The sequence below is a fragment of the Octopus bimaculoides genome, chromosome Z, assembly GCF_046866305.1.
Source record: "Octopus bimaculoides isolate indiv1 chromosome Z, ASM4686630v1, whole genome shotgun sequence".
Taxonomy (NCBI): domain Eukaryota; kingdom Metazoa; phylum Mollusca; class Cephalopoda; order Octopoda; family Octopodidae; genus Octopus; species Octopus bimaculoides.
The window spans coordinates 8,881,905-8,908,993 of NC_142944.1; the positions used below are offsets into that span (position 1 = coordinate 8,881,905).

The window sequence follows — 27,089 nt, forward strand, 5'->3', positions numbered from 1 at the left end:
TTATTTATAAGCGCTTTCATTCATTTTTCAAACTTTCAGTCATTTTTCGAAATCAAAATGGTAAAAACAGACCGTTTCATTGTTCTATTTAGAAGAGGGGAATATTGTTTTTGTTTTTTTGGGGGAAAGGGAGAGAGAGAGAGAGAGAGAGAGAGAGAGAGAGAGAGAGAGAGAGAGAGAAAGAAAAGCAAAGGTGGGGAATAGATAGAGAAAGGGAGATTTCAGGACAATCAAGAAAGAGGAGGAAAAATAATAAAGGATGGGGAAAGGATAGATAAATAGAGAGATAGTGTGAGTGAGTGAGTGAGTGAGAGAGAGAGAGAGAGAGAGAGAGAGAGAGAGAGAGAGAGAGAGAGAGAGAGAGAGAGAGGGACAGTGTGTGGGAGGTTTCTTTTCAATCGGATGTGGTCAATTCATTGAAATTTCATTACAAAGCATTTTTCTTTTTTTTTTATTTCTCCTTTCTTCCTTTTTTCTTTCCATTGTACACCTATCAACTTATTTGTAAATAAACACATTTTCTTACAAGGACTGGTGACTTTTCAAAGATGTCAGTTTTAAGAAGTAGGATGAGAGAAATAAGAAAAGTGGGGAGGGTGCAGTCATCACTGAAAAATAAAAAGAGTGCAAAGTTTAAAGTCCTACGAGAATGTACATTCCTTTACACTGCATGGCCAAGTCCCATATTCTGTGTAATTCTATGTTTTGCATGAACAAACATTAAATATTCATAAAATAGGAATTTAAAGTTGGAATATAAAAAAATAATTTGGTATTTCTTATTATTCAATTTCTCAGGTATATGTAAGAAAAAAGAATACTAGAAGCTTTTTACCACTGATTAGGAAAGATATCTAATGTAGCTATTTGGCAAAGTAATTTGTGAAAAAGATCTCTTTTGAATTATCTTATCTAAGCAGAATATAAAAATTAAAATAAATCCTACAAGAGGATGAAACATACTCAAAAAAATATACTTAAGCAGTCTCTGCTTTATTATATAATTTATATCCTACAAAGTGGCTTCCAGCTAAATATACAATATACATACAAAGACCCAAGTGTGATGTTTGATTAAATGTACATTGAGAGTCAATTGAATCATAAATAGTATCAAATTCATCATCATCATCATCATCACCATCATCATCATCATCACCATCATCATCATCATCGTTTAACGTCTGCTTTCCATGCTAGCATGGGTTGGACGATTTGACTGAGGACTGGTGAACCAGATGGCTACACCAGGCTCCAATCTGATTTGGCAGAGTTTCTACAGCTGGATGCCCTTCCTAACGCCAACCACTCCGAGAGTGTAGTGGGTGCTTTTACGTGCCACCGGCACGAGGGCCAGTCAGGTGGTACTGGCAATGGCCACACTCAAAATGGTGTATTTTACGTGCCACCTGCACAGGAGCCAGTCCAGCGGCACTGGCATGTTTTTATATTCTGAATGTTTCTTAATTTATGAATATTGTACTAATATTTAATGTTTGTTCATGCAAAACATGGAATTACACAGAATATGGGATTTGACTATACAAACATAAAGGAATATATTTTCTCATAGGACTTTGAACTTAAAACTCTTTTTAATTTTACAGTGATGACCGCACCCTCCCCACTTTTCTTATTTCTTCCATCGTACTTTCTAATATTGACATCTTTGAAAGGTCACCAGTCCTTGTGAGAAAATGTCTTTATTTACAAATATGTTGATAGGTATACAATGGAAAGAAAAAAACGAAGAAAGGAAAAAGAAAAATGCTTTGTAATGAAATTTCAATGAATTTGACATCAAATTGAAAAGAAGCCTCTGTCTGTCTATCTATCTTTTCGCCTCCTTTATTATTATTTTTTCTCCCCTTTCTTGATTGTTCTGAAACCTCTCTCACTCTCTATCCCCCACCCCAGTTGCTTTTCTTTCTCTCTCTTCCCCTTTTTCCAAAAAAAAAAACTAAATAAAATAAAAAAAAAAACAATATTCTCTTCTTCTAAACAGAACAATGAAACATTCTGTTTTAACCTTTTTTATTTTGATTTTGTCTTGACGAGTTCAAAAAACAAACGAAAGCACTAATAAAGAATTATCCAAAATTCTGACTGCTTCCTATTTCACAATATACAATATCTGTACACCACTTCAAAAACTCTATACACACACACACACACATTTTATACAGACATACTTCAACTTACATTGATAATTGATTCCAAGACATTGCAGCTTAACTAAAAAAAAATTATGTAATACACACACGCAAAAAAAAAAAATTGAAAAGAGCAATAAAAAAATTCAATAAAATTCATTAAAAGAAAGACACTTCTAGTGTTATGAAATGCTATACTTTAAACGCAGGAAGTATGGTGTATGAAAAGCAAAACAATGTAAACAAAGTAAACACATTTGAATTTCCTGGTATGAACTAGAGCGCAACCGTATGTTGGAACGCTGGAATTAAAGATCTCAAACACTATGTGAATAAGTGTAAACATTGAAACTATGTAAATTTCTTTTACAATATATTGACTTTTATTTCTTTTAATAAACTAATTTATACATATTTTCACAAGTATTTTATTCGATTTTTTTAAAATTTCAGACTTAGTTTTCATGTGTTTTTTTTTTTGTTTTTTTAAATTTAATTTCTATTCTTTTAAATATGTTTTGCTGAAACTGACGTAAAATGGAATAAACCGACTGAAGTTGAGGTTTATTTTTTCCCATTAATTTCATGAAGAAAAAAAAAAGGTAAGTAAATAACGATGTAAAGTCAAGAAAATGATGTGAAGTACTTATCGTACATTTTTAGCAATGTTAAAGAAAATATCATCTTGGCTGCTTTTTTTCACTGGACAAAAATTCATATTATCAAAAAACAATTTAATTTATCTATTTTTGATTTTATTATATGTTATTCTGTCAAATATCAAAAACTTTGGAGACTTGAAGCTGACATTTGAATTTCAAAAATAATGCAGACTGCAATATGTTAATAATATGAATGATGTCCAAAAATTGTTTAACACAGAAATTTGGATAATAACACCTGAATCTTTGATATTAAGAAGCAGACAATTCTTAATTTATTTCAGATAAATTGTATGGTTTCAAATAATTTTGATGTTGATAACTATGTCCAATGAATATAATAAACAACTTTGTATGTATATATGTCCAAAAACATACACTCCTGCACACAAACACATACACACACACACACACACATACATGCATGCATGCACACACTAGGCTATTATGCTGAAGCTGTCTAAATTTCAATGGTAGAGCCTGGTTTTTAGGTTAGAAACTAGCTCTTTTTTTGCTGATGAGCAATTCGAAAGAAAAAACTATGTAAACTTACATACATATATACATACCTTACATCCATTCACCCATCCGTCCCTCCGTCCCTCCGTCCCTCCGTCCCTCCGTCCATCCATCCATCCATACATACATACATACATACGTACAGATACATATACATGGACACATACATAACAACATACCTACATGCATATGCACACACAGACACATAGATACCCACACTCAGATACATACATACATACATACATACATACACACACACACACACACACACACACACACATATATATATATATACATACATACTACACACTTGCATAAACACACTCAAGTATATACACACAACATGCACATACATAAATCATCTTCGCATATATACATGCACAATCACACATACACACACACATCTGCTCACCACATGCAAACATACATATATACACACACTCAGATACATATACATGTATATATATATATATGGGAGAATTTACGAAAAAAAACAACAGACGAAGACAGGTGGTGTAAACAACAAATGGATGTATTAGTTTAACGCTCGGGAATAGAGAAAGTCTTTAACGTTTCGAGCCTACACTGTGTGTGTATGTGTGTGTGGTATATATATATATATATATATATACATACCACACACACATACACACACTCACAAACACATATATACATCACCTTCCCACATATGCATTCTCACATACACACACATACATACACACACTCTCAAATATATACACACACACACATATAAATCATCTTTCCATATATATATATAAATATATATATATAAATATATATATATATATATGCACAATTAGATGCACACACAAACACACACACAATACACACACACACATGCACATACACATACACACATACCAAGAAGGAAAGAAATGAAGAAAATGAAATTAAAACGTAATATAAAAAAGACAAACCTAATTTCACAGCCAGCAAACATACTGTTAGAAATCTGGAAGGGATAAACGACAGTGGATTGAACACCTTTGTAGGTAGCACTGTCTAACATGGCTGCCAGAGAATCAGCAAAGGCAGTCACACCAAACTTGGAACTGCAATAGGATGAAACACCATCCATTCCTGAGATTCCAAGACAAGATCCAATCGTCACAATGTGGCCATGTTCTAACTGCTGCATCTCAGGTAAAAACATTCTCACGGTCTATAAATCAGAAAATAAAAAAAACTTAAGAATAAAAACAAAACAAAAGAACAACCCCCTCCTCCTTCATCGTCATCATCATCATCATCGCTTAATGTCCACTTTCCATGCTGGCATGGGTTGGACAGTGTGACATGGAGCTGGCCATGATATATATATATATCATGGCCACACCTCGAATACTACTGTCCCCTGTGGTCTCCACATACAAAAAAAAACATCTCACAAATTGAATCACCCCAGAGGGCATTCACTAAACAAATTAAGGGCATGACTGATCTCGATTACTGGGACTGCTTTAAAGCCTTGAAACTCTACTCTTTCCAGTGCCACCACAGGTGGTACATCATTTGCATGATGTGGAGAATATCCCACTAGCATTGCCCAAACGATCTGAACATTGGCTTCAAGGTTCATCCAAGGCTGGGACCACGGGCCATACGTCCCCTGCCCAATTCAGGATCACAACATATAGGTACACTGCGGCATAATTTCTTTTCCTCAACAGGCCCTGCCCTGTTTAACATTGCTCCAAAACTGATCAAAGAGGAAAAGGAGCCCATCACCTCTAAATGGAGTCTAGACAGATTTCTTCAAGGAATACCGGATAAGCCACCTATACCCGGATACAACTCTCAACAAGAACTCACTACTTGAATGGACCATGATATCACAAAACTTGACTTAAAAAGGATTTAGATAATCCTATCAAGCGGTGCTATTAAGTCAGACATGGCCTGGACCAATCTTCGGTCGAAACATATCTAAGTCATCTAAGTTATACATAAATAATTAAGATTCACTTGAATTAGGTACTTAAGTTGAGGCACCAGGTCAGTCTAATATTGTCTTCATGGCTCGAAGTTACCTTCAAATATTTTAGAAACAAATAATATTATACATATCATACTATGATTTAGTGGCAGAAATTATCTGGGGGTGTCATGTCTTTCATAACATACCCTCTATTGGATGGAATTATACGTAATATTGCCCTTTTATAACCCCTACCTGTTTCATCTGCATTCTTCCTATACTTAGATTACACTATTTCCCCTTTGGTTCTATGACTTTCTTCCCAATCAATCATAATAGGTATATTTATAATTGATTACCAGAACCCATGATTCCCTTAAGTATATTATATATCCCCTAAGAACTGGTATGATTCTACACACATCTGTGCCTATAATAATATATCTTGCAAATATTTTATAAAACCATTTCCAATGGTATTTTTATCTTATTTTACTTTTTTTTAATTAGCTTTTGTTATGAATACCATGACTTATAAGTGGAGGCGCAATGGCCCAATGGTTAGGGCAGCGGACTCACGGTCGTAGGATCGCAGTTTCGATTCCCAGCCCGGGCGTTGTGAGTGTTTATTGAGCGAAAACACCTAAAGTTCCACGCGGCTCCGGCAGGGGATGGTGGCGAACCCTGCTGTACTCTTTCACCACAACTTTCTCTCACTCTTACTTCCTGTTTCTGTTGTGCCTGTAATTCAAAGGGTCAGCCTTGTCACACTGTCTCACGCTGAATATCTGTGGAGTGCTCAGCCACTTGCACGTTAATTTCACGAGCAGGCTGTTCCGTTGATCGGATCAACTGGAACCCTTGACGTCGTAAGCGACGGAGTGCCAACAACAACAACCATCACTTATCCTTATTTTTTTTTCTCTTTTTTCTCTTTTTATATTCAGTATATATTTTATGGCATTCAAAACGTAAAATTCTTATCATTATTTCTATTTTTATATTCTATAAATCCTTTATTGAAATTTTATACAAATATTTTTTTCCCTTTTATTCATTTTTATTTTATTTTATCTATTCTTTTATCTTATATTATACTATTGTATTTTGGATATCTATATACCCTCATATATACTGGTGTAATTTCTATAGATTGTGAAGGGGTTTGTAACTTCTCTCTATAGTAATCATGTTATGATATAATACAATATGGTATTTATATTTTATAATTGCACTATATATTTCATTTATATATATATATATATATATATGATATTTTTATGTGTGTGTGTATATATATATATATATATATATGTATGTATGTATGTATATATATATATATATATATATATATATATATATTTTTATATATTTATATATATATATATTTATGTATATTTTCATACCTTCTTATTCCCTTTCAGATTTTTTTTATAATGTTGGTAATTTTTAAATAAATATATTTTTCCATGGTTTTTAAATAAGTTTACCTGTCATAGAAATGTTTATTTTATTTTTTAGCCCTTGATCTTTGGTTTTGATTCAATAGAAAATGTATACCCCTACTCGGATGATATCTGAATTTAATTATGGGCTCATTGTTGAATAGTTTTATCATGACCACCTTAACAGTATGCTAGGAAGAAACATTATGAGGTTTCTATTTTATTTAAAAGTCCCCCACTTTTATGGCTTTTATCTATCCCTTTTCTCTTACTTGATCCTTAAATCTTTTTCTAAATTTTAATATTTCAAAATTTTGCTAAGTTTGGAAGCACATTTTTTCTCCCTGTATTTCTAATTCCCAGACTTAGATCTCATTGTGACCCCTTTTTTTTTCCATTTTAGGCCCCTTTTAGTTGATAATCATATGTCAAGTTAACCCTGCCCTTTCTCTTTCTGGTTATCACCTCCTCTCTATATATCATTATCTTCCTAGTAATTTCTGAGACATATTCTTTTATGTAGACATGGCTAGTTTTATGGTCACAGTAAAATAGGGGTAGGGAAGAGAATCTGACATTAATTAATTTATCACTAACAGCAAGAAATTAACTGTCAATTCCCAATGTTTTTAATTTCAAGGGGATGTAGACTACTTTATTTCATAAATATTTGCCATAAAGGCATTACAAAGAGGGGATGAACAAGGACAGACAAACATAAAAGGGGTGAAGTAACTGTATCGATTAAATATTTACAATTTTAAATGTAGCTATATCACCATTCCTCTTTCTTGACCCCCATTATTTTCTTCTACCGCTCTAACTTACAGTAGGCTTTAGGTATTTTTTCTCTAAATTCATTCTGCTGCAATTATAGCAAAAAGAAGCAATGTAATTATTTTAGTCTCTCGTACTGATGAATAATTTGCTAAAAAAATTATAATGGAGTATCCTATATATTGGAAATTTATATGGTCGTACTCGTCTGAGGAGAGCGGTTTATTTCAAATTGATGTAATGTTTGCACTGATTGATTAAATGGAGCTGTTTGAAACAGCTGTAATGCACTGATACCTGGACAATCTTGTTAAGGTCACGGAGAGGGTCATAGCCCAACAAATTAGGAAGAGAGTCAGTCTAGATGAGATGCAGTTTGGGTTTGTGCCTGGGAAAAGCACCACTGATGCTATATTTCTGGTAAGACTGCTGCAGGAGAAATACCTAGCCAAAGATAAACCTCTGTACCTGGCTTTCGTGGACATGGAGAAAGCCTTTGACAGAGTCCCTCGATCCCTCATCTGGTGGTCAATGAGGAAACTAGGGATAGATGAATGGTTAGTGAGAGCTGTGCGAACCATATACAGGGATGCTGTCAGTAAGGTGAGGGTTGACAATGAGTACAGTGAAGAATTCTGAGTATGGGTAGGGATCCACCAAAGATCAGTCCTCAGCCCCCTCTTATTCATCATAGTCTTCCAGGCAATAACAGAGGAATTCAAGACAGGATGCCCCTGGGAGCTCCTCTATGCTGATGACCTTGTGCTAATTGCTGAGTCACTATCAGAACTAGAGGAGAAGTTTCAGGTATGGAAACAAGGTCTAGAATCAAAGGGCCTTCGAGTCAACCTAGCTAAAACCAAAGTCTTAGTAAGTAGGAAGGCAAACAAATCACAAATCTCTTCAGGTAGATGGCCCCGCTCGATCTGTAGAAAAGGTGTAGGTAGAAACTTCATAAGATGTACCCAGTGTAAGCTATGGACACATAAGAGGTGCAGCAATATCAAAGGGAGGCTAATTGGGAAGATAGTTTTTGTATGTGGCAGATGCTCAGGAGCAATAAACACTGAAAATGTGCAGAGAACAGCTTCTGTCACATTCCAGGGAGAAAAACTAGAAGTAGTTGATAGCTTCTGTTACCTAGGTGACCAAGTCAGTAGCAGGGGCGGATGCTCTGAAAGTGTAGCTGCTAGAATAAGAATAGCCTGGGCAAATTTTAGAGAGCTCCTACCTCTGCTGGTGAGAAAGGGTCTCTCTCTCAGAGTAAAAGGCAGACTGTATGATGCATGTGTACGAACAGCCATGCTACATGTCAGTGAAACATGGGCTGTGACTGTTGAAGACATGTGTAAGCTTGAAAGGAATGAAGCCAGTATACTCCGATAGATGTGTAATGTCAGTGTGCATACATGACAGAGTGTAAGTGCCCTGAGAGAAAAGTTGGATTTAAGAAGTGTCAGATGTGGTGTGGTGAGACGACTGCGCAGGTATGGTCATGTGGTGTGAATGGATGAGGATGGCTGTGTAAAAAAGTGTCACACCCTAGCAGTTGAGGGAACCTGTGGAAGAGGTAGACCCAGGAAAACCTGGGATGAGGGGGTGAAGCGTGACCTTCGAACATTAGGCCTCACCAAGGCAATGACTAGTGACCGAGACCTTTGGAAATATGCTGTGCTTGAGAAGACCCAACAAGCCAAGTGAGACCATAACCCGTGGCCTATGCCAGTGCATGTAACCAGCCCACTTATGAATACACCTCATTCATTGGACAATAAACTTTGCTTGCAAAAACCTAATGAGGCAAGTGAAATCAAAATTAAAATCACTGACGTGGCCGATGACAGTGCTGCCTGATTGGCACACATGCCAGTGGAATGTTAAAAGCACATCTGAGTGTGATTGTTGCCAGTGCTGCCAGATTGGCTCCCGTGCAGGTAGCACATAAAAAACACCTTTTGAGTGTGGTCATTGCCAGAACCACTCAACTGGTCCTCATGTTGGTGTCACGTAGAAGCTCCCACTACACTCTTGGAGTGGTTGGTGTTAGGAAGGGCATCCAACTGTAGAAACTTTGCCAGATCAGATTGAGCTTGGTGCAGCCTCTTGCTCACCAGTCCTCATTCAAAATGTCCAACCCATGCCAGCATGGAAAGCAGATGTTAAACGAGGATGATGATAATGATGATGATGTATATATATATTTATGTGTCTATGTTTGTGTCTGTGTTTGACCCTGCCACCATCGCTTCACAACTGATGTTGGTGTGTTTATGTCCCTGTAACTTAGTAGTTTGGCAAAAGAGACCAATAGAACAAGAACTAGGCTTAAAAAGAATAAGTCCTGGGATTGATTTCTCTGACTAAAACCTTTTAAGGTGGTGCTCCAGCATGGCCACAGTCAAATGACTGAAACATGTAAAAGAATAAATATATATATATTTATATATATATATATATATATATATATATATATACATACATATATATATATATACACACACATATACATATATATATATATATATATATATATATATATATATATATATATATATATATATATATATATATATATATACATATACATATTACGGGCTTCTTTCAGTTTCTGTCTAATAAATCTACTCACAAGGCTTTGATTAGCTTGGTGCTATAGTGGAAGCTACTCGCCCAAGTTGACATGGTTGGGAAGCAAGATTCTTACGACACAGTCATGTCTACGAAATAATTATTAGATTGTAAACTAGTGAACTGTGACCATGATGAGACTTCCCTGTTGTATGCTGATGGCTTGTGTAATAACTTCGCTTTCTTTTTAATTACATTTTATTAACGACATATTTTTACAGGAAGAAAAGAATGAAGAAAACATTAAAGATGTAACAGATTAAATTATCGAGAAAAAGTAAAAACTATAATTAGCACACAAAAGAAACAAAGAAAAAGATTTTAAAAAAAGCAGGGTGGGGTGGGGGGAATTGAACAGTAGAATATGGGGTGGGAAGGAGTAAAAATGGTGTATTCAGCTGCGCTCTGTGGACATGATTGCAAAAGCGTTGCCATGGAGAATGGCCAGCAACGCTCTCTGTGAAAGCCTTGCGGGGCTCATTCCTCAGACAGGCTATAGTTATCCTGATTTTGTGGAGGAAACTGGCAGTTCAGGAGCCCCGAGAACACCCAAGCTCTCAACAGCAGCCAGCACAAAAAACAAAAAAAAAACTGATTTGTGGCCAGTCAGGCTCCTGTATTTATTGCTGTATTTTATATACTTTTTATTGCTTGATGTAAAATTAAATTTGGTTCCTTCATTCTGATTAAATCAACCTTCTGTACAGTCTAATGAATTTGTTGACGTGGTTTCTGAAAATATTAGTTTAAGCTACACACTATTATTTAGATATGAACTGCATCACAAGCAAGATTTTTCCTGGAAACATGTCTGGATGTCATCTTAAGCGGATTTATACGTATTGGATTATAAAAAGTTTTATTTAAATCTTAAGAAAACTGAGAAATTGTTTGTTTACTACTCAGGCGAAAACACTTAGAACATTTAAAGGTCAGTTTTGTTATCTTTGTATTTTTTATTTATTTATTTCGTTCTATTTGACTTTTCATATTTAACATCAGCCACAAATATTGTTGCTTAGCATTAGGTTAACTCTGATTGGCCAAATATGTAAATGAAAGACATTCCAGTTGTGACCATCCTGTCTTATTATTGAGCGACAGAGCAGTGCATGCCATCAATGTGACACTGGGGTACAAATATACAAAGTCCAATATAACCATCATGACTACCCCATCTAATGAAGGTACATCAGGCACATGCATCACAACCACATGGGCATAACATGGTGATCTTATATCAAGATAAACAGCATGTTATTATTATTATTATTATTATTATTATTATTATTATTGTTCAGTAGTTTTATCTTTATAACGTACTTTCACTTCACTACCAAGCGCAGCTCTGTGTGCCTTGGGTATGTGCTGTGGTTTGCTGTGGTGCTCTTATGTTTACTGTATTGAAAGTGTTTTGCGTAGAATGTGTGCAGTACCCAGTAGTGCAATTTTCTGTATGTTATGTATATTTGTAAGTCCTGGTGTTTTTGTTATGTATTTGTCTGAATATATTTTTATTATACCTAAGGCACCTACTATGATAGGAATTGTTTCTGTTTTTAGATTCCACATTCGAGTTACCTCTATTTATTATTATTATTATTATTATTATTATTATTATTATTATTATTATTACTATTACTATTATTATTACTATTATTATTATTATTATTGTTCAGTAGTTTTATTTTTATAATGTGCTTTCACTTCACTACCGACCGCAGCTCTGTGCGCCTTGGGTATGTGCTGTGGTTTGCTGTGGTGCTCTTATGTTTACTGTATTGAAAGTGTTTTGCGTAGAATGTGTGCAGTACCCAGTAGTGCAATTTTCTGTATGTTATATATACTTGTAAGTCCTGGTGTTTTTGTTATGTATTTGTCTGAATATTTTTTTATTATACCTAAGGCACCTACTATGATAGGAATTGTTTCTGTTTTTAGATTCCACATTCGAGTTATCTCTATTTCCAGGTCTTTGTATTTTGAAAGTTTTTCCATTTCTTTTCGAGAAACGTTGTCATCTGCTGGTATTGATACATCAGTTAGAAAGCATTTTTTTCTTCATGATCTTTGACAACTATATCCGGTCTATTGGCCTATTATTATTATTATTATTATTATTATTATCATTATTATTATTATTATTATTATTATTATTATTATTACTACTACTACTACTACTACTACTATTACTATTATTATTATTACTGTTGTTGTTGTTATTATTATTGTTATTTTTGTTATTATTATTGTTACTATTGTTATTATTATTATTATTATTATAATTATTGTTGTTGCTATTTATTATTGTTATTATTATTATTATTATTATTGTTGTTGTTGTTGTTATCATTATTATTATTATTATTATAATTATTATTATTTTTGTTATTATTGTTACTATTGTTATTTTTATTATTATCATTATTATTATTATTGTTATTATCATCATTATTATCATTATTATCATTATCATCATTATTATTATTATTTTATGTTTGACTTTTGTTTTGCATTTGTACAAGTTGGATCCAAGTCTCACCCAGAGACCTCAAGAGACAACAAGTTAGAAGCTCATGTAGGTGTTATGCCTAGGGTACCATATATTTGGATTTGTACAGTTTTGTTCTAGAGAATGTTTAAGAAACCATAAGAAAATTGTGTTTGTTTTAAAATTTGAGATCACATAGACAGTATTTTACGTAGGATATGGGCAGTTCCCATGAGCACTATCTTTTGAACTTCAGCCATTTTGGGGTTTCCTGGTATCTGAGCTAGGTAGTAATCAGCCCGTTTCGCTGTCATTCCCAGGGCACCTATGACAATAGGTATTGTTTTCGTCTTCAGATTCCACATTTTGCTAATTTCTATTTCAAGATCTTTATATTTGCTCAGTTTTTGGTAGGTCTTGACAGATACGTTTATATCGATTGGGACAGTCATATCAATGAGGAGGCATGATTTTTGTCTGAAGTCTTTCAGTATGATGTCTGGCCGATTTGCGTCTATCTTTCTGTCAGCTTGAATGGTGAAGTTCCAGAGGAATGCAATGTGATCATTTTCAAGTACTGGGGGTGGTTTGTGTTCCCACCAGTTTTTATCATGGGGCTAGTCCAGGTTTTTGCATATTACCCAGTGAATATATTGTGCAGCTCTATCATGCCTGTTGAGATACTCTGTAGGCGCAAGCAGACTGCACATTATTATTATTATTATCATTATTATTATTATTATTATTATTAATTTTATTATTATATGTTTGACTTTTGCTTTGTATTTGTACAAGTTGACTCCATGTCTCATCCAGAGACCTCAAGAGACAATAAAACCTAGAAGTTCAAGTTGATGTTATGACTAGGGCGCCATATTTTTGGTTTTGCACATAGTATTGTTCCAGAGAATGTCTGTCAAAACATAAGTAAATTAGAAATTTGTTTCAAAAGTAATTTGATTTTAAGATGATAGTCTGATGTTAAGATGACAGTAAAAGGTATTTGTTGTTCTGTACATTTAAAAGTATTTTAACATTATTTACAGATTAAAATATTTTACGTAGGATATGGGCAGTTCCCATTAGCACTACTTTTTGAATTTCTTACATTTTTGGATTTCCTGGTATCTGAGCTAGGTAGCAATCAGTCCCTTTTGCTATCATTCCTAGGACACCTATGGCAGCAGGTATTGTTTTAGTCTTTAGGTTCTACATTTAGCCAATTTCTATTTCAAGATCATTATACTTGTTCAGTTTTTGATAGGTCTTGACAGATACATTTATGTCAATTGGGACAGTCATATTGATGAGGAGGCATGATTTTTGTCTCAAGTTCTTCAATATAATGCCTGGCATATTTGCATCTATCTTTCCGTCAGTTTGAATGACAAAGTTCCAAAGGAGTGAGATGGAGTCATTTTCTAGTACTGGCGGTGGTTTGTTTTCCTACCTGGCCTAACAATGCTACCAGAGAGATCTGCCAGTTTGAAACAAGCTCTACAGACATGGAAATACTGTCAGACGGACTCGTCTGAGGTGTGCGCATGGCAATGAAACTGCCCTGCACATACTCATCCAATGTCCGTGCATTACTGACTTGTGGAGCTTTGTCAAACATCTGTTATCATGTGTAGGATGGATATGGTAACCAACCGAGTCCATCGTGAAGATCGCTCCTTTGCCTTCCTTAGGCTGAAAAGGAAAGGCAGTTTCCCTCTGTCTGGTGGCTATGGTGAAGGAGGTGGTGTGCTGGATGAGACTGAAAGGACTGAAGACAGATACTTTCCTCTTCAGCCAAGCCCTCATCAACTTTTTCAAGTTCTACTTGAAAAGGAATATGGGGGTGGAGAGGGAAGTTCGGCTCCCCACTAAATTTGTTGAAAGGTGGGTTTATGTGGTGAGGATGGCCTGTGTGAATGGGCCTACTCTGAACTTTCATTTGTAAACCAGAGGAATTAAGGAGAGAGGTGCCTGCCGAAGTGCACCTGGTGGCTGGGATAACCAGGTTGTGTGGGGTTCAGTGGTTGTCCCTGTCAGGGACTCCCCTACTTTTGGGGAATTTTTATTGTTTAATTATTTTGTTATTTGTTTTTTGTTGCTTATTGTATACACAGCATTGTTTAACATCCCACTTGTCTCTTGTATTGTATTGTCCCTATTTGTTTTATGCTCAGTCCTTGTGGCCAATAAAAGAGAGTATTATTATAATTGAGTGGGAGAGCAGTGCATGCCATCAAAGTTAAACTGGGGTAAAATATACAAAGCCCAATACACTTATCATGACTACCTGTCTGATAAGGGTACACCAGGCATATGCATCACAACCATATATGTGGTACATGGTGATCTCATATCAAGATAAACAGCGCATGATCTCGCAGGTGGGGCCCAGTTAGAATTTTCTTCAGGTCGAGTAGCCCATCCCGCTCAAAAGGTCCCTGAATAAGGTTTGTTTAAGGATGTTGAGCAAAACACCCATGTTTCCAAAGGTGAATTATTCAAACCCCAAAGAATCCCTCTCAACACATGGCTATGATGCTCCCCCACTACTTCTGCTCATGATCAGAGATGCACATATCGTCAGCCACCAAGGGACATGCTCAACTGGTTAAGGTCAAACAACTGACAAGCAAATCTGTGGTATTAAGCAGAATATTTGCTGTAACCCATCTTTTATACCAAAATAATACAATGTACATGATAACACTTCCAATCAATTAAGATCAGAAGCCATGAGAGCCACTGCCTGCTATTGCGTCAGGGCATTTATTTATTTATTTATTATTATTATTATTATTATTATTATTATTACTACTACTACTTTTTATTGTTTATTTTCATATAGGTGCAGTGCATGGCTGTGTGGTTAAGAAGCTTGCTTTGCAACCACAGAGTTTTAGGTTCAATCCCACTCCATTGTACCTTGGGCAAGTGTCTCCCACTAAGGCCCTAGGCTGACCAAGAACTTGTTAATGAATTTGGTAGATGGAAACTGTGGAAAACTGTCAAATATATGTATGTGTGTGTGTGTGCATGCATGCGCATGCATGTGTGTGTGTGTGTTTGTTTGTTTGATTCCCCATCCTTTACTGCTTGACAGTTGGTATTGTATTATTTGCATCCCTGTAACTTAGTGGTTTGGCATAAAGGAAACTGATAGAATAAGAACCAGGCTTAAACATAAAGGCACTGGGGTCAAATCATTTGACTAAACCCATCAAGGTAGTGCCGCAGCATGGCCGTAGTCCAATGACTAAAACAATTAAGATGAAGAATCATATACTGGATTGGGATTAAATTATTCAAAATGTCCCTCTTTTTTTTTTAAGACAGTAAAATGTGATTTAAATGGAAGGCTGCTGTTATCTAGATTAGCGGAGTTAGTTATGAGTGTTGTATGAAAGATAAAAGGAAGAATATGGGGTCAGGAGTGGGGGTGGGGGACACAGAGGAAAATTTAATCCTTTAGCTTTCAGATTATTCTGTCAAATGTAATGCCTATTAAATCACTTAAGCATTGAAGAAGCTGTTGGACGGTTGTTATATAAGGATGCTTAGAATGGCACTCAATGTCTCCTGGAAGAGACATATAACAAATGCTGACTTATACCAGGAACTACCAAAAGTAGCATTGAAGATACAGCATAGTAGGATAGGTGTGAGAAATTAAATCTGGTCAGTTTTAACCAAAAACAGGTAGAGAGACTAGATATGAGCAGTTTGAACGTAAATCAAGTAGAATATTTGGACTGGACATGGCTGGGTTAAATGCTAATGGGTCCACCCTTTGATATCCAGATTTCTCTGTCAAAGGTAATGTTTATTTATTCACATTGTTTTGCATTAATCATGCATTATCCTGTACCTGTGAGATTTCAACAGTGTGATTGTTTATGTTTTTAGAATGACATTGTAGGGTAGGTGTGAGAGGCCAGATCTGTCAAGTTTGAACATAAAACAAGGTAGAACTCTTGGGCCAGATATATGGCCACTTTAAATACTAAAGGGAATAAACATACAAGAACAAATGTGGGTAGATGAGAAGGGGAGCTTCTGACCGAAAATTTCAGCAGATTTCTGTTTCATTTGAAAAAGAGAATGTTTGAGTGAAAATGAAGATGGACTCAGACTTTGAGAGCAAAGAGCAGATACTGAGAGAGATAATCTAAAGAAAGAAGTTCTAAGTGAAGGTAACAGTGAAGAGAGTTCAATCCTTGGGTATGTGTATGGGTAGCAGAATGTGGGAATTCTGGTGTATATGTGTGTGCTTTCTGTGTTTGGTGTGTTTGTGCTTGATGAATGTGTGTTTGATGTGTGTGTGTGTATTTGATGGGCATGTGTGTGTATCTGCATGTTTGATATATGTATGCATGCTTGTTAAATGTATGTGCATGTGTGTGTTGGATGTTTGCATGTTTGATGTTTGTGTGTGTTTGATGTTTGTGTGTATTTGATGTTTGATGTTTGTGTGTGTTTGATGTTTGTGTGTGCATGTTGGATGTTTGATGTTTGCGTGTGCATGTTGGATGTTAGCATGTCCATGTTGGATGTTTGCATGTGCATGTTGGCTGTTTGTGTGTGCATGTTGGATGTATGCATTTGTGTTTCATGTGTGTTTAATGCACAAGTTAGACATATGTGCATATGTGTCTGATTCATGTCTGCATGTCTGATGCATGTGAATGCGTGTACATTTAATGTATCTATTAGACATATGTGTGCAATTGTGGGTTTGATGTATATGTGATGCATGTGTGTATGTCTGATATATGTGCGTCTGCTTGTGTGTGTAATCATGGACAAAGCACAGGCAAAGTCAAGTAGTTAAGTTTATGATAAAAGGTACTTGCCATAGTTATCACACAGTGGATTTGAACCCAAGATTTCATGATCGTAAAATGAAGTTCTTAACTACTTGGCTTTGCCTGTGCTTTGTCCATGTTTACACACACAAGCACACGCACATGCATCACATATACATCAAACACACAATTACACTGACTTATAAGTAGATGTTTCACATTGTATTTTTTGCTGATGAAACATTCGCCCTGTTGGAGTCATTTCCATACTGAATCATTATATTTTGTAGTAGGGGTTCTGAATGAGAAGGGAAGATGCAAGATTACCACCAAAAATGGCTGTGCAAAACTTTCCAGCCACTTCACGTAAACCAATTTCTTTCTTCTCACTACTGTGAGAAGAAAGAAATTGCACCTAGAAAGTTCCCATCTGAGGCCCAAGTCCGGGCAAGGTTTTTCATGGAAGACCAGCAGTCGCATGCACATACATCAGCCTCCCCTCTCTATGCCATCAATGTTATCCAAGGGAAAGGCAAAGGCTGATACAGCTTGGCACTAGTGACATTGCATCTCATTTCTACAGATGAGTGGAGTGGAGCAACATGAAATAAAGTGTCTTGCTCAAGAACACAACACACAGCCCAGTCTGAGAATTGAACTCACTACCTCATGATTCTTATGACATCAGCAACATGCAATTGTATTAAATAATTAGATAGCACCCTTGTTTTACTATTCAAAAGAAATTGTGTTTTAGCCCAATTAATAAAAGTAAAACATAAAATATGGTAGAATGGTACTCTAGCTAGGTCACTGTAGGATGGTACCTAGCAAGGTCACTGTCCACTGATAGAAAATAGTCAAAGTAAAAAACAAAACTTACCCTAAAATGAGCCAACATGTTAACTTTGAAAATCTGCTCAATTTTCTCATCTTCAACTTCCAGAAAATTCCCCGGGGCCAATATTCCAGCATTGTTCACAAGAATGGTAACAGCTCCATGTTGGCGTTTTATTTCATTAGCCTGCAGTGGAAATTCACATGAGATGAAAATTTCATTTTTACCATGAATTAGACCAAACGAAATGTAAAGAATACCTACAATTATTATAAACATAGAGGCCAGAAAATCCCTTCCTTTTTAACAAGAATGCTTGCTATGTTATTAAAGACAGAATGGACACACACACACACACACACACACACACACACACACACATGCACAAACAAGATTTAATAAATTTTCATTTACATTATCTGCATGCACTGAATGGGCTTACTGCTGAATGCTGCAAGAAAGGAATGAGAATTATTGTTGCGAAAACTAAGACATTGGTCCTTTTAAAAAAGCTTTCCCAGTCCAGTGTTTATGTTAGTGGAACATCATTGATACAAGTGGAGAAGTTTAAGTGTCTTGGTGTTGCATTCACAAATGAAGAGAAGGCAGAAGGCCGAATTGGATGCTAGAATTGCAGGTGATGACACTGTAATAGGCCAGATCCTATAATCAATCTTCAGAAGAGAAGAAATTGGTGAAAAAAATCCAAATTTGATACCTTCAATTTGGTTTCCATGTTTATCCTCATCTATGACCATGAATGATGGGTAATGACTGAAAAAGTATGATCACAAATATAAGCAGCTGAGAGAGCGTTCTTCCAAAGGATCTCCAGAGTAGTGTTTCTCTACATGATGTACAGCTTGGAGATCAAGGAATTTCTCCAGGTTGAACCATTACAGCTCTGCAGTGAGAGGTCACAGCTCCAGTACTACGGACATGTGTGATTAGAATGTCACAAAAATGAGTTACAAGATGGATTTTTTAACAAGACTTTGGTCAGTCCAAGGCTATAGTAGAAAACACTTGTCCCAAGGTTACACACAATGGGACTGAAACTGAAGCCATGTGGTTGGGAAGCAAATTTCTTACCACACAGCCACATCTTGCTAAAAGCTGTATAGCTACGTAACATATTCATCTATGTTCTAAGATGGATTTTTTAACAAGCAGGAGACCTGGGAGTAGACCGAGAGATTGGATACGATCAGTAGTCTCCAAAAAATTGTGGGTGAAGATAGATGGATTATCTGAAAAAATATGTTTTTGCTTCCTTTTTTAGAACAGAGATGAACATATTACGTAGCTATGTGGCTGTGTGGTAAGAAATTTGCTTCCCAACCACATGGCTTCAGTTTCAGTCCCATCGTGTGGAACCTTGGGACAAGTGTTTTCTACTATAGCCTTGGACTGACCAAAGTCTTGTGAGTGGATTTGGTAGAAGGAAACTGGAAGAAGCCCATCACATATGTGCCTTTGTCTCTGTGTTTGTTGTTCACCACTGCTTGACAACTGGTGTTGGTGTGTTTATGTCCCCGTAACTTAGCAGTTTAGCAAAAGAAACCAATAGAATGAGAACCAGGCATAAAAAAGAAAAAAAACTATTGCGGTTGATTCATTCAGCTAAAAAAATTCTTCAAAGCATTGCCCCAGCATTGCCACAGTCCAATGACTAAAATAAATAAAAGACAAATTATACTTTTTTTCTTTAAGCCTGGTATTTATCCTGTGGGTCTCTCTCCTTTTGCTGAACCACTAGGTAACAGGGATGTAAACACACCAACTCTGGTTGTCAAGAGGTGGTCACACACACACACACACACACACACACACACACATACACACACACACACACACACACACACACACACACTCACACACGTGGCTGTGTGGTAAGAAACTGGCTTCCCAACCACATCGATCCAGGTTTGGTCCCACTGTGTGGCACCTTCGGCAAGTGTCTTCTACTGTAGCCTCAGGCCGACCAGAACCTCGAGACTGGATTTGATAGATGGAAAACTGAAAGGAGCCTGTCACATATATGTATATATGTATATATATATATATAAATTAAAAGGGTAAAGGATTATCAATTTATTAATTCATTAATAAATCAACAATTAATAATTAATAATTTTTACCAAGCCCATCAGTATGAAAGCACCATTATTGGTGGAGAACTTATTTAAAAGCTCATATATATTTATAAACATAATTAAGGGATCAGCAAATATTTGCTTCACCATATACCGAAGTTCAGAAATAGCAGCTAAAAAAGCTGAGAATCCCACAGATAGCATCACTATATATATGAATGTATATATGAATGTATATCTTTGGGTCTGTATTTGTCCCCTCACCACCACTTGACAACTGGTGCTGAGGACAGACAATGGTGTTAAGTCGATTACATCGACCCCAAAACATAACTGGTACTTAATTTATCGACCTCGAAAGGATGAAAGGCAAAGTCAACCTTGACGGAATTTGAACTCAGAATGTAGCAGCAGACGAAATATTCTGCTAAGCATTTTGCCTGGTGTGCTAATGATTCTGCCAGCTCATTGCCTTAACAGCAACAACAACAACAACAATAATAATAATATATGCAACACACAAACACAACTAAATAGGTAAGGTCTTCTGTCTTCATCTTTCAAGTTACAAAGTTGCACGTATAACTTATTCAATGCTGCCCTATTTTAACTCAGATCAATGTGTCAACTGGCTGCAAAAAAATCAATACCTGCTCACTTGGGATAGAAAAAAACCTAGCACGAGACTGTGCGTGTGTATCAGTTAGTTTAACACGTCAGGCTGTAAAGTTGTCCACAAGGATTAGCTGTAAGGACTGTATTGGTGTCAGTTGTTCGTAACTGTGTTGAATATTTTATGTAAGATATATTCATACTTGTTGATAAATTTTATTACTTCTCACATAAAAATAATATATAATACAAGATCACTCAGAGAGCTCAAACCTCTGCCAAGGCAACACTAACGACCTCTCAACGATTAGCTGGAGATGATTTTTTAAATGAGAATATCTGAAATAAACTCAACTGCTCTCACAAATGAGAATGAACCTAAATGAAAATGAAACTAAAAATGAACCCGACTGCTCTCAAAAGTTAAGTAAAAAAAAAAAAGAAAAATAATCCAGAATCCTGGTCCGGTACTGGATTGATCCCAAAATCTAATCAGTTCATGCCAGTCATGAGGCCAAACATCCCTGAAAGTTTCATCCGAATTCACCCAGTGGTACTTGAGATACCTTATCCAGGGACAAACAAACAAACACAACTGAAAGTAATAATATAATTACTTCCATTAAAAGGTAGTCCTGTTTTTATTGACAATAAATGCAAGACTGTGCTTCAGCAGGAACAAAGAATAAAAATGAAAGAAACAAAAATGGAACAAACAGGCATAATAAAATTTTTGCTTTAATATAGAATATTTGGAAAGAAATATAGGCAAAATGATAACCCTGCCCTTTGATCTTTTTTTTTTTTTTCAGATTCTTAATATTACTTTCAAGTATTTAAATAAGTGGAGGGAAGTTGTCAAAAAGGGAGACCCAGATAGGCATGGGACAGAGTACTGAAGGCTGATCTCAAAATGTTGAGCCTTACAAATGAGATGACAGAGGACTGAAATATGGGGTGCATTGCTGTACTTGAGAAGACATACCCAGCACAACAGTAGTTATTTCGGAAAACCAAGGTGCCATGTAAAAATCACTGGTGTTGGTGCCATGTAAAAAGCACCTGGTACACTCTGTAAAGTGGTTTGCATTAGGAAGGACATCCAGTTGTAGAAACCAGGCCGAAAGTGACTATGGGACCTGGTGTGGCCACTGGCCTTGCCAGCTCCTGTCAAGTAATCTAACCCATGGAAAACAGACATTAAATGATGATGATGATGATGATGATGATGATGATGATATATATATGTATGTCACAATGACTGAGGCCTTTGGCATTATGTTGTACTTGAGAAGAAGACCCATCAAGCTGAGCAAAATGGCAGTCGTGGCAGATACTGGTGTCATGTAAATGGCACCCATACTGGTGGCACATAAAGGCTCCCATTACACTTCTGGCGTTAGGAAGGGCATCCAGCCGTAGAAAACCAGGCCAAATCAGACTAGAGTCTGGTGCAGTCTTCCAGTTTACCAGCCCGGTCAAACCATCCAACCCATGCCAGCATGGACAATGGATGTTAAATGGTGATGATGATGATGATGATGGTGATGATGATGATGATGATGATGATGATGATGTGATGGTGATGATAATGATGATGGTGATGATGATGATGATGGTGATGATGATGATGTGATGGTGATGATGATGATGATGGTGATGATGATGGTGATGATGACGGTGATGATGATGATGGTGACGATGATTATGATGATGATGATGGTGAAGATGATAATGATGATGATGATGATGATGGTGATGATGGTGATGGTGGTGGTGATGATGGTGGTGGTGATGATTATGATTCACTGTACTCAATAAGGATTCCGTTACCTGTTTATATGATGTTCAGTCAGGAACTTCCCGAGTGTCTCCACCAGGGAAGTTCCTCTCCAGGATATATGCTTGAGCATGATTTCGTTTCTTCTCAAAGAATCCCAGCAGTAACCCATGCAGCAAATTTCCCTTTGCTGTGCCACCAACGACATCCAAAAGCCACTGCAGCAGCTCGGCTCCTGTGCCATGACACGTGAGCTGAGAACATAAAGCAGTAGAGCATATACAGCAAAGTTTTACCGTTTCTGGTATTTTAATGGCTGACCCCAGAAAAAGACAGGAAATGTTAATTTCAGGTGCATGGCTCAGTGATTAGAACATCAGGCTCATAATCATGAGGTAATGAGTTCAATTCCCAGACCAGGCTGTGTGTTGTGTTCTTGAGCAAGACACTTTATTTCATATTGCTCCAGTTAACTCAGCTGTAGAAATGAGTTGTGACATCACTGGTGCCAAACTGTATCGATCCCTTTGCCTTTCTCTTGGGTAACACTGGTGGCATGGAGAGGGGAGGCTGGTATGCATGGATGACTGCTTGCCAGTCTACTAACCTCGATTGGTACTTAAACATTATTGGTCTCAAAAGTATGAAAGGCAAAGTCAAACACAGTGGCATTTGATCTCAGAACATGAAGACTCTAATAATTCTGCCAATTTATTCCCTTTACTTTGGCCATAATTTAACCCTTTAGCATTCAAATATTCTGTCAAATGTAATTCTTATTTATTCTCATTGTTTTGAATTAATTATACATTATCTTTATAACTATGAGATCTTGATGAAGTGATTGTTTATTATTAGAATAATAATGTAGGGTAGGTGTGAGAGGCTGGATCTGGCTGGTTTTAACATTCAACAGGGCTGGATATGGCTAGTTTGAATGTTAAAAGATCAACTCTTTAGCATTCAGATTATTCTGTCAAATGTAATATTTATTGACATTGTTTTGAATTAATCAGGCATTATCTCTTAGTTTTGTAATTCGAATGGGGTATATTTTGTATATTTTTAGAATGACATAACAGAGTGGGTATGAGGTGCCAGATCTGGCCTGTTTGAACACAAAACAGGTAGGGTATTTAAGCTGGATATGGCTGATTTAAATGCTAAAGAGAAGAAATGCTGGAATTGTTTCAAAATTCTAACAAACATGAAAATTTTATCATTTCTTTGAAAGCTCATTTCCTCTTTGTTAACCTCAGTTCTTTTATTATAAATTGATATATCTGATGCTCTAAAAAGGCTAAACCTTTTGCCAGTTTGTCAGTTTACGTTTTAGCTCTGAGCATTTATCATAAAGCTATGACAGCAGAGAGGAAACATTCAGTCTGATATATTGGTCACATTTCTAGCTGAAAATCAACAATATAAGACTGATATATTCAAAGAATATGGACGAGTGACTAAATGAATATTTCCTAAATCTTGGTAACAATGAGTTTATGCCTTTGGAATTTATTTCACCACAACTGCTAAGGGGTTACAGACTAGGACATGTATGTAAGCGGAGTTGGCAGAACTCCAACATAATAATTCTGTTTAAGAAGCGTTTTATGGGAAGACATTGTGTAGTTTTTCATTTTGGCCACAAAACCCATACAGATTTCAGATCCTGCAGTTCAAGCACAGCCGTTATTTCTTTGTAAATCAACATTTTCAATGTTGTTGGGTAATTAACTCTTTCATTTCCAACATGCCTGATAACTGCATGAAATTTTTTTATGGCTCAAGATTACCAATTTGATCAATAATGCCATAATTATCTATTTATATTTAAATGAGAATATTAACAATATTTCATTAATATGTTAGTGAGAGATAAGGTAGCAGAAGTTTTAGTACATCAGACAAAACGCTTAGTGGCATTTCAACTAATTTTACATTCTGAGTTCAAACTCTGCCAAGGTCAACTTTGCCTTTCATCTCTTTCAGAGTTGATAAAAGAAGTACTAGTTGAGCACTGGGGTCAATGAAATCGATTTACCCACCACCACCCTTGATACTGCTGGCCTTGTGTCAGAATTTGAAATCAATATGTTAGTGATAGATAACACATGAATTTGTAAAGTAAACACGTGCTGTAACTCAAATGTTGGGAAATTTATGTCTTCTAAATTTGTTTAGATATATTTTCCGTATAGGTGCAGGGATGGTTGTGGTGGTAAAAAGTTTGCTTTCTACCACACAGGGTTATGGGTTCAACCCCACTTTGTGGAATCTTGGCCAAGTATCTTCTACTATAGCCCTGGGCCAATCAAAGCCTTGTGAGCAGATTTAGTAAACAGAAATTGAAAGAAGTCCATTCTATACATAAATAAACATATCATCATCATCATCATCATTTAACGTCTGTTTTCCTTGCAGGCATGGGTTGGAGGGTCTGGGGAACTGCACCAGACTCCAGTCTGATTTGGCATGGTTCCTACGGCTGGATGCCCTTCCTAATGCCAATGACTCCAAAAGTGTAATGGTTGTTTTTATGTGCCACCGGCATGGGTGCCATTTGCATGACACCAGTGTCTGCCACATGCACAAGGTGTGTGTTGCGCAACCATCGAAAATGTCAAATTCGTTATAAATATTAATCTTACTAATTGATTTAATCGCAAATCTTATTGGAAAACTTTTGATAAACCCTGCTTTGAAATTTGGGGGCAGCACCACCAATACAAGAATCACCATGCATCATTGAAACATGTGCGTGTGCATGCATGCATGTGTGATTGTGTGTGTGTGTGTGAGTGTGTGTGTGTGCATGTGTGAGTATGTGTATGTGTGTGTGTGTGTGTGTGTGCGTGATTGTGTGTATGTGTGTGTGTGTGTGTGCGTGTGTGCACGCATGTGTGATTGTGTGCATGTTCTTGCCTTGGCATTGCATGATAGTTGTTCCAATCTTTTGAGAAAAACTGTCTGATCTTGAAGAAATATTACCTTTACTTGGAAACAGGTGAGGATTGGTGAAAGAAAGGGCTTCAGGGTGTAGAAAATCTGCCTCAACAAATTGTCCAACTTGTGTAATGTTAAAACATTGACAATGTTAATGAAAAACTTTAAATACTTTTATTTGGGATGGGGTATTGTGTTTTTTTTTTCCTTTTAGGCAAACTGTCAAATTTAGCTCAAACACCTTGAATATGCATGTACAGTGAGTGAAAGGGGAAAGACATGCTGTGGAATAATTACATGTGTGTGTGTGTGTGTGTGTGTGTGTTTTATTAATAATCGGCAGAAGTTACAGGGTGATTCAAGGGCTGAGAGGTTTCTGCATTGGCACTTATCAAACCATTATTGATAGGAAACACACACACACACACACACACACACACACAGAGTCTTGTTTAAGTTCTATAGTTCTGGGTCAATCAAAATGTTACAAGTAAAATTTTGTAGACAAAATTGTTTAGGGAGGTCATCAGATATGTATGAATGTGAGTGAGAGGAACAAAAACAAAAAAACATTTTAATTATCCCTTTATGCCAAGGTTGATTTACCACTTTTCCCTCATGAAGACGGTAACATATGTACAAGGAAAAGTGCTGATGTTGATATAACTGATTAAAATCTTCGAATGCGGATCATCACCATATCAGCAGACCAATAATTGAAAGCAGTAAAAGAATAAAAGAACGACAGAATGAAAGAATACCTGTTTGTTGATATCTTCTTTGATGCTGACATCACATTGCATGTAAACACAAGGGGTTCCCAGTGCACACACTTCTGTACTGGTCTGGGAGAGTGACTCTACGTGGCGGCCCCACAGTATTATCTGTTCAGAAGACGAAAAAAATAAAAGAACAAAATTTTTGTTATGTACGTAATTAAATGTATATTATAAACATAGAGAATCAAGTGGGGATCTTCCACGTGGATATAAAACAAAAGAAAAAGAAAACTTAAATGAAAACATATAGGAATGTGGTGCTCCAGCATGGCCTTGGTAATAACAGCTAAAACAAATTAAAGAACATAAAAAATAAAAATGAGAAATAACTTCCGGTAACAAGAAATTACACTGGGGTGGAATCATGTTTCTTAATAGAGAACCATAGAATTTGACACAAAACAGCTTTCTTGATATGATGTTAGTTTCAGAATTTGGCACAAGGCCAGCAATTCCAGGGGTGGGGCTTATTTGATTACATCAACCCCCAGTCCTCAGTCCTCAACTGGTACTTATTTTATCGATCACCCCACCCCCCCAAAAAAAATGAAAGGCAAAGTTGTCCTAGGTGTAATTTGAACTTGGGACATAAAGATGGACAAAATTGCACTAAGCATTTTACTCA

At 36.3% G+C, this 27,089-nt stretch overlaps 1 protein-coding gene across 4 annotated transcripts in view; it reads right to left on the bottom strand.

Annotated features, from left to right (window-relative positions):
- LOC106870606 (short-chain dehydrogenase/reductase 3) overlaps window positions 1-27,089 on the bottom strand; it is a 93,035-nt gene that overhangs the window by 24,237 nt on the left and 41,709 nt on the right. For all 4 annotated transcript variants that reach the window (XR_016244820.1, XR_016244821.1, XM_089365490.1 and 1 more), the window contains exons 2-4: window positions 26,447-26,569; window positions 18,300-18,440; window positions 4,273-4,517 (exon numbers count right to left, since the gene is read on the bottom strand). Coding sequence is in view for 2 of the 4 variants with exons in the window: in XM_089365490.1 (XP_089221616.1) it covers window positions 4,273-4,517; window positions 18,300-18,440; window positions 26,447-26,569 (509 nt within the window). In the remaining 2 variants the exon portion in view is untranslated. The remainder of the gene's footprint in view (window positions 1-4,272; window positions 4,518-18,299; window positions 18,441-26,446; window positions 26,570-27,089) is intronic.